The sequence below is a fragment of the Salvelinus fontinalis genome, unplaced genomic scaffold (genome assembly GCF_029448725.1).
Source record: "Salvelinus fontinalis isolate EN_2023a unplaced genomic scaffold, ASM2944872v1 scaffold_1006, whole genome shotgun sequence".
Classification (NCBI taxonomy): domain Eukaryota; kingdom Metazoa; phylum Chordata; class Actinopteri; order Salmoniformes; family Salmonidae; genus Salvelinus; species Salvelinus fontinalis.
This window is the reverse complement of record NW_026601215.1, coordinates 55,001-63,998: the sequence shown is the minus strand read 5'-3', so window position 1 is coordinate 63,998 and position 8,998 is coordinate 55,001. Positions and strand designations below refer to the sequence as shown.

The window sequence follows — 8,998 nt, the reverse complement described above, 5'->3', positions numbered from 1 at the left end:
TCCAACACCTCTCATCACCCCGAGAACAGCATCCCCACAGTGAAGCATGGTGGTGGCAGCATCATGCTGTGGGGATGTTTTTCACTGGCAGGGACTGGGAAACTGGTCTGAATTGAAGGAATGATGGATGGCGCTAAATGCAGGGAAATTCTTGATGGAAACCTGTTTCAGTCTTCCAGAGATTTGAGACTGGGGTGGAGGGTCACCTTCCAGCAGGACAATGACCCTAAGCATGCTGCTAAAGCAACACTCGAGTGGTTTAAGGGAAAACATTATATGTCTTGGAATGGCCTAGTCAAAGCCCAGACCTCAATCCAATTGAGAATCTGTGGTATGACTTAAAGATTGCTGTATACCAGTGGAAACCATCCAACTTGAAGGAGCTGGAGCAGTTTTGCCTTGAAGAATGGGAAAAAATCCCGGTGGCTAGATGTGCCAAGCTTATAGAGACATACCCCAAGAGACTTGCAGCTGTAATTTCTGCAAAAGGTGACTCTACAAAGTATTGACTTTGGGGGGGTGAATAGTTATGCACGCTCAAGTTGTCTGTTTTTTTGTCTTATTTCTTGTTAGTTTCACAATCAAAAATATATTGCATCTTCAAAGTGGTAGGCATGTTGTGTAAATCAAATGATAAAAATACCCCCAAAATATATTTTAATTCCAGGTTGTAAGGCAACAAAATAAGAAAAATGCCAAGGTGGTGAATACTTTCGCAAGCCACTGTACGTTTAACTTTCTTCCATATTGTTAGCTTTCATTTGACACCAAATGTAATGTGTCCTTATGATCTTCACATTAGTGCTCATGGGGCCTTTTACATAGACATGACCTGGTGCTCATGGGGCTTTTCATGGAAATGCCCATATTGCTTGTACTTGACTGTTAATTTTGACCTGGGAAATGAGATGGGGGTGGGGGGGCTGCCTGTGGATCCAGTAATAGTACTTAAACAATATTGGTGCTCTGAGGAATAAATGGTCCTGTACATCAGCCATACTAGCTAGTGGCAAGAGGACGAAAACCTACCAATTCAATGTCAGTGAGAACTTGGTGTGTTGATCTATTGAATGCCAATACACAAACTGATGGTTGACTGGTGTCATTGATGAAGTGTCGGGTAGCTTTGCTGTGGAAGTGTCAGATCAACCATAGAGGATCATACATCCGTGTGTCATGTAGCCCTGCTGAAGTCTAAATGACTGATCGACCAGTGGAGAGGGACTGATTTTAAGTGTCTGAGCTTAACCATTTTAAAATAGTTTTTTAAATTTAACCTTTATTTAACTAGGCAAGTCAGTTAAGAACACATTCTTTTTTACAATGAAGGCCTACAAAAAGGAAAAAGTCCTCCTGCGGGGACGGGTGCTGGGAGTAATTTAAAATATAGGACAAACCACACATCACGACAAGAGACAACACTACATAAAGAGACCTAAGACAACAACATTGCATGGTAGCAACACATGACAGCAACATTGTAGCAACACAACTGGTAGCAGCACAAAACATGGTACAAACATTATTGGGCACAGACAACAGCACAAAGGGCAAGAAGGTAAAGACAACAATACATCACGCAAAGCAGCCACAATTGTCAGTAAGAGTGTCCATGATTGAGACCATTAATCATAAGATTGTGTGTGAGACCATGTACACTGAATGGACAAAACATTAGGAACATGCTCTTTCCATGACAAACTGACCAGGTGAAAGCATTGATCCCTTTTTGATGTGACTTGTTAAATCCACTTCAATCATTGTATATAAAGGGGAGGAGACAGGTTAAAATTATTTTTAAGCCTTGAGACAGTTGAGACATGGATTGTGTATGTGGGCCATTCAGAGGGTGAATAGGCAAGACAAAGATTTAAGTGCCTTTGAACGGGGTATGGTAGTAGGTGCCAGTCACACCGGTTTGAGTGTGTCAAGAACTGCAACACTGCTGGCTTTTTCACACTCAACGGTTTCTCATGTGTATCAAGAATGGTCCACCAGCCAAAGGACACCCAGCCAACTTGAAACAACGGTGGTAGGCATTGGAGTCAACATCCCTGTTGGACATCCCTGTTGGACGCTTTCGACACCTTGTAGACTCCATGCCTTGACGATTTGAGGCTGCTCTGAGTGCAAAATAGGTGCAACTCAATATTAAGGTGTTCCTAATGTTTTGTATACTCAGTGTATGCGTACACTTCGTGTGTGAAGCCCAGCAGAAGGACACACTGCCTGTGTCTGTTATGTACTAGCCCGTTGGTAGGTAGCATCTATGCTACAAACTGGGTTCAGTTTGAAGGCTTTGTTTCCTGGTGATGTTTGATGATGATCATAGAACAAATACGAGTAGAGCAGGTGCCTGTGAAACTCCCTTCAGTTACACACGTTGACCACTAGAGAATACTCTTTCTCTCGCTATGAGTAGTGATACATTCATGTACTATTGCATCAAAGCACAGAGCTGAATCCTGTACTAGGTTTCTCATTTACCAGATTGTCCATGTTAAATGGCCATTCACGGTGATCGGTTATCCAGGTCAAGTGTTTGGACTATGGCTGAACGAGTGCAGTCAGGGTGAAGTGGAAAAGGTCAAGGAGAGTTAAAATTGAAGAATTTCACTACCAGACTCTCAGGCTATCACTAGAGGTTAAGAAGAGGCAGGTAGGCAGACTGGGCGCTTGGACCAAGTGAACACTGCCCAAAAGACAGACTATTGGATGTCATCTAGGGACTTGTCGTTTATGAGCACTTGATTGATTTTCTATTTCTGAGGTGGCCTTTTGATATTTGGCTGCCAACTTGATTGTCTTAGTTAAGTAACAGCTGTTTGATGTAGAGTGACATTTACATTTTTTCATCGAATGACACTTTGACTGACTTTATTTCTGACGTGTTTTCTTTGTCTGTCCCGCCCCCCAGATTCCCATGATGCAGTTCTGCGGTTCAACGCTGCGCCTACAGAGGGCTACGTGAGAGATGTGGGGAACAAGACCACCATCCGCATCATCAACTCACAGGTGTGTGTCATAAGACTAACATGCACGTCACAAGCTAAGAGTCACTACAACAGGCTTCACGACTCCGCATCAATATGTGCCTGCAATCAAGTGCCACGGCTGAGTAAGTGGTTCAGCATTTTGAATAGACCATTACTCATTCAAACAAACAACATGCATCCAAACACATGAGCCTGATTTGCATATAAATAAGAATGTTATTCATTCAAAGCAGGCACACAGGCACGTGTGTGTGTGTGTGTGTGTGAACCAGCTGTCCTCCAGTATTAGGTAGGCAGTGAGTGATCACCCTTACCAATTTTGCATAAGTGGGTCTTCACCACAGTTCCAGTTCAGTCATCTTATCCCAGTGAAGAAGCCATCTTCTCCCACTCAGCACAGAGAACAACATGCGTTCATGTGTAACCTTTGACCCCTCCCCTTTACAGATCCTGGCCAATCCCAAGAACCACTTCAACACCAGCTCCCTGTATAAGAAGGTGACTCTGGTGGCCTGGGACCCTGCTCCGTACGCTGTCAACCTGCACAAGGTGTGTGGGAGTGTGTGAATTTTAGATTCTCCTTGACTGTCTAGTTTTTATTTTGGTGGTTGCTAGTTAAATATATATTACTCCATTATGTTTTTTTTTACATAATTTATATCTGGTTTTAGTCGTTTAAGTTTACACTGAAAAGGTTTTACCATGTGCCGCTGCTAAATACATATAGAGGAAACCCTGCACTCTACTCAAACCTTGCCCACTCTTTTTGAGAGGCCCAGTAATGGCACCTAAATGGTGACATTTAAAGTGAGTTGCTCACCAGAGCCCATTGCTCATGTTGAATTGGTGGAAGATGGGCTATGGTTACCATGGTTACGCTAGCAATGCTAATGAGGACCTGCGTAGTGGAAGGCCCCATGTGGAAAAGTTAGCCTCGCTTGTCTGTTTAACTCACGGCCCTCAGGGACAGGATGCTACATCATATACACCAACACACTGACGGCATCAATGCAGATTTATTACATATCAGCTTTATATATCCTGCACTCCTCCTTCTCTCTCCAGTCCTCTGACACTCTCCTTTATCACCTCCACTTCTTATCCCATTCTTATTTATTTCTTATCCTCTTTTTCTCCTGTTTCTTATTCATCTCTTCCTTTATCTTCGCTTCCATATTTTTCTCCTCTTCTTCCCTCTGTCCTTCCTCCCTGTTCTCTCCTCTTCTTCCCTCTGGCCTTCCTCCCTGTTCTCTCCTCTTCTTTCCTCTGGCCTTCCTCCCTGTTCTCTCCTCTTCTTCCCTCTGGCCTTCCCCCTTGTTCTCTCCTCTTCTTCCCTCTGGCCTTCCCCCTTGTTCTCTCCTCTTCTTCCCTCTGGCCTTCCCCCTTGTTCTCTCCTCTTCTTCCCTCTGGCCTTCCCCCTTGTTCTCTCCTCTTCTTCCCTCTGGCCTTCCCCCTTGTTCTCTCCTCTTCTTCCCTCTGGCCTTCCCCCTTGTTCTCTCCTCTTCTTCCCTCTGGCCTTCCCCCTTGTTCTCTCCTCTTCTTCCCTCTGGCCTTCCCCCTTGTTCTCTCCTCTTCTTCCCTCTGGCCTTCCTCCCTGTTCTCTCCTCTTCTTCCCTCTGGCCTTCCTCCCTGTTCTCTCCTCTTCTTCCCTCTGGCCTTCCTCCTTGTTCTCTCCTCTTCTTCCCTCTGGCCTTCCTACCTGTTCTCTCGTCTTATTTCCTCTTGTCTTCCTACCTGTTCTCTCCACTTCCTTAATTTATATTTTGTGTTCTTAATCTATTCTGGGTTCCACTTTATCACCACCCTCTCTTCCGCACGTGCTCACGCCCTCTCTCTCTCTCGTGCTTGCGCCCTCTCTCTCTCGCGCTCGCGGTCTCTCTCTCGCTCGGGCACTTGCGCTCTCTGCGCTCGCCCTCTCTCGCGCACTCGCCCTCTCTCGCGCGCGCGCTCACCCTCTCTCTTTTAGTAGAGGTGCATGCTCAGTAACAAGTCCAGGGGAAAAGGAAGAAGCCGTGATTACCACTGTGATAGGAGAATATGATGCAATATGTAGTTGGTCCAGGAATAGGTTGCAAAATGTCTTAACATATTCTAGGAATAACTACAGGAATCAACTTCCTTCAATCTGTCTCTTTGTTTAACTCTTTGTCTATGTCTGTTTCTATGTGGTATGCCAGTCTAGAGTAGACTATAACTATTACCCCTCCCCCTCCCCCTCTCTCAATTGCTTTCCATCTTTATTTGTCCCCCTCTCTCTCTTGCCCCCTACTCTCTCTCTCTGACAGTGGTATGCCAGTCCAGACTATAACCTGTTCAGTCCATATGTGGAGCACCGGCGGTTCCACCCCACCCAGCCCTTCTACGTCCTCCACCCCAAATATGTGTGGCAGCTCTGGGACGTCATCCAGGGCAACACCCAGGAGACCATCCAGCCCAACCCACCCTCCTCAGGGTTCATAGGTGAGACTGTGTGTACTCACATATGCATACATGTGTATACACACGTACAAGCAAACACACACGCACTTACTCAGGTGTTCTATAAAGCAGGCTCTGTGGTTATGTTAACATCAGAGAGTCTGATATGCAGCCAGTCGACCCCTCCATGTTGTGTAATGCAGTGCTTGGGCTCGGCGTCATGTTATTGTATTATTATTATAATATAACAGCACTACAGGACCTATAGCAACACTCACTGGGCTATTAAAACCTAGCCTATAACCCACCTCTTCTTCAGGTCACCTTGACTTCAACGCCGGGTTCCAGTTGCCGTTGGCATCTTCCCCTTCTCTAGACCGCTTCCTGGGACATGCATCAAGTAGTACAAGGCTGTGTTGCAGTAGGATTTGGGGTGTTTAGGTATACGGTAGTCGTTGAGTCAGACCCCCATATGTCCAATTTGGGGAGAACGATGTCTCAATTTGGTGTATTGCAGTGTGATATTACAAATTGTTTGCGTAATTATAATATTATAAGAAAGTACATTTCAATTGCTCAGTAGACCAGTGAAATTAAAAATCACACAAACACACAGAGACATGTTAGACTGAATTCAGCGCTTTCTTTGTACAGGTTCTGATGAAGGGGGAGAGTTCAGGGGGGAAGAAGTTTGGGAGGGGGGTGGTAGGTACCCCAAACATCACACATGAGTTCAAAGCCACTTCTCCCCAAACAAAATGCTGGCAGGTCTGGCAAAAGTCACATTCTCAATCTGTGAGATCCATGTAGTTCCACAATAGAAACGTCCAAGATCAGAGCTTCAGTCCGAGATCACCCACAGTCACCAGTGTACCAGTATCCTTCAGAGCTGTACTGCTCAGTATTTGTTCTCGATGAACTTTCATAGTCTTTATCAGCTCTTTACTGGACATCTCATAGCTTATTGCACCAGTCAGTGGATGCATCTCAAATCGCACCCTATTACCCTTACTTCTTTCCCGTGCCCTATGTAGTGCACTACGTTGAGGAATAGGGTGCGATTTGAGATGCAGACACATACCTTCTAATCTGTCTTCACAGTCAGGACAACACAGAGGCTGGGAGTAGCGTAACCACTGGCTGTGTGTATGTGTGTGTTAGAGAGGTGGGGTAGGTGTGTGTGTGTTGGGGGGGGGGGGGTGAAATGTGACACAGATACTCCTTTTCACTTGGGTAGTCGGTGTGTTTAGAGAAGAAGCAAGTGTATCGAGCAATGGTTTTTACACCTACACAGAGACAAGCAGACTGAGCCAGAGAGAACAGGCCGAGTGAGATCAAATGGTACACATAGTTCATAACCACACACACCCTCTCTCCCCTTTGAATGCAGCACAGATGCTCACTCTACAGCCCCTCATGTATACATACACAGCATGCACAATTTCACTCCTACATATAAACACAGCCGTCAGTAAACAAATGGAAGGGGTTGGGCTGGAACAGACGAGCGCATGGGCCTTGGAGCCTATTGTTCGGCACAGTACAGTAGCTAGCTGAGCCATCCATCAACATCCACCAGGCCTTCCCGGCGTGCCTGCTCATGAGAGAGTGACCTCGGGCGGGTTGGTATACTCGGTGACCGGGGTGCTGCAGCCATGGTTCTGGATACCCGGGGAGATCCGGACGGTGCACGCCACCGTGTTGCTGTAGACGCGACGGCTAAGCTGGATGGCGGTGGTCTTGGAGGGCATGGAGGATTGGCCGTTCTCCGCGGAGGGCCGTTCACACCGGATCAGGATCAGGAAACACCTGTAGAACTGAGGGGAGGGAGAAGTTATAGGGGAGAAACATGGCAGGGCAGAAATTGAAGAATGGGGTGAGGAATACAAAAGGAAGAGGTGGAGGAAAAGGCTGTTTGTATTTACTGCTTGGTGGTAGCATAAAACCTGCATGTGGAAGGTGTTGCTACAGCAAAGACAAGCGAAAACATAATTATTCATGTTCTCTTTTTGCTAATAGGTCGCATGCGCAAACTAGCATTCATACATTTATTTATCTGCCGGTATTGTTCCATGGTAGCTGACGATTCTATAGGGTCTAGCCTGCTATCTCTGGGTTGTATGAACAGGGTCATTCAGGAGTGCTAATATGACGTCAATTCCATTCTTGGTCAATAATGTTTTAACACTTCAACTGCACTTATTATTTGGTGGCTGCCTCGCTTGATTGTCTATAACCACAACACACACACACTTGCACACTCGTGTTCAGTCTCCTTTGAGAGGTTGGACAAATGTATCCGTTTCCTGAGTTTGACCTGTCACATTTCTTTCTGTCACAAAGGTAAACAGGAAGTGAGGTGGAAGAGAGGGAATGGCCCTTTAAGGACCTCAGTTCATCAGCAGAGTAACATGTTCTTGTCATGTTTAGTGTGACCTCACAGGCCATTAAACATGCTACATACAGTAGTACATCACACTAACACAGCTGCCCCCAGAGCCATGCACATTATGTCAACTCGGCTCTCTTCCTGTATTCCTATTTCTCATGGTTGACTGACCCACTGAGAGATAACATAGTGTACATCAGGCAGGCAGAGTACCCGTACACTGTTTAGATGATCCTGTAGTTCCTTTAGAAATGTTTACTCTAAACTTTGATGAAGACTCTTTTGTGGTTGAAACATTTCCAAATAACTGTGTACATTATTTTGGAGTGGCGGTAGAATGGGAAAAGAAGCTGCTACTTGCTCTGCCTGTTTAGTCCTGGCTGGCACAGCACAGAGAGGGTATAAACAGATGTTTTTGCAGGGTGTGTGTGTGTGTGTGTTTATTAATAAGAATGGATTTGGGGGTGAATTTAGGGTGTTTATGTGTGAGAGACACATGGTTAGTCTCTGTATGTTGTAGGTGTGTTTGGATGTGTATTTATGTAAACATTGTGTACTGGGTGGTTCATAATTGGTTGGTATCCTAACTGAATGTATGTTCTGTTTAACTGTAGTTAAGAGAAACAATAGTGCAACAGAGCTTGGATACGAGGCAACTTCATAATCACATAATTCAATGTAAGGATTGTGTGTGTGTTTTATGGAATGTATAACTCGTACTAGACCAGTGCTTCTCAACTGTCTATACTAGACCAGTGCTTCTCAACTGTCTATACTAGACCAGTGCTTCTCAACTGTCTATACTAGACCAGTGCTTCTCAACTGTCTATACTAGACCAGTGCTTCTCAACTGTCTATACTAGACCAGTGCTTCTCAACTGTCTATACTAGACCAGTGCTTCTCAACTGTCTATACTAGACCAGTGCTTCTCAACTGTCTATACTAGACCAGTGCTTCTCAACTGTCTATACTAGACCAGTGCTTCTCAACTGTCTATACTAGACCAGTGCTTCTCAACTGTCTATACTAGACCAGTGCTTCTCAACTGTCTATACTAGACCAGTGCTTCTCAACTGTCTATACTAGACCAGTGCTTCTCAACTGTCTATACTAGACCAGTGCTTCTCAACTGTCTATACTAGACCAGTGCTTCTCAACTGTCTATACTAGACCAGTGCTTCTCAACTGTCTATA

The 8,998-nt window shown here is 45.2% G+C and overlaps 1 protein-coding gene and 1 long non-coding RNA gene across 2 annotated transcripts in view; one reads left to right on the top strand and one right to left on the bottom strand.

The window, feature by feature from the left end:
* The first annotated feature begins 5,369 nt into the window (after window positions 1–5,369).
* Window positions 5,370–8,998, top strand: part of LOC129848137 (uncharacterized) — a 14,195-nt gene continuing 10,566 nt past the window's right edge. Inside the window, exon 1 of the long non-coding RNA XR_008758499.1 lies at window positions 5,370–5,456. This is a non-coding gene — a long non-coding RNA (uncharacterized LOC129848137). The remainder of the gene's footprint in view (window positions 5,457–8,998) is intronic.
* Window positions 6,038–8,998, bottom strand: part of LOC129848136 (parapinopsin-like) — a 39,557-nt gene continuing 36,596 nt past the window's right edge. The window contains exon 4 of the mRNA XM_055915610.1: window positions 6,038–7,231. Coding sequence (XP_055771585.1) covers window positions 7,013–7,231 — 219 coding nt within the window. The 3' untranslated portion in view covers window positions 6,038–7,012. The remainder of the gene's footprint in view (window positions 7,232–8,998) is intronic.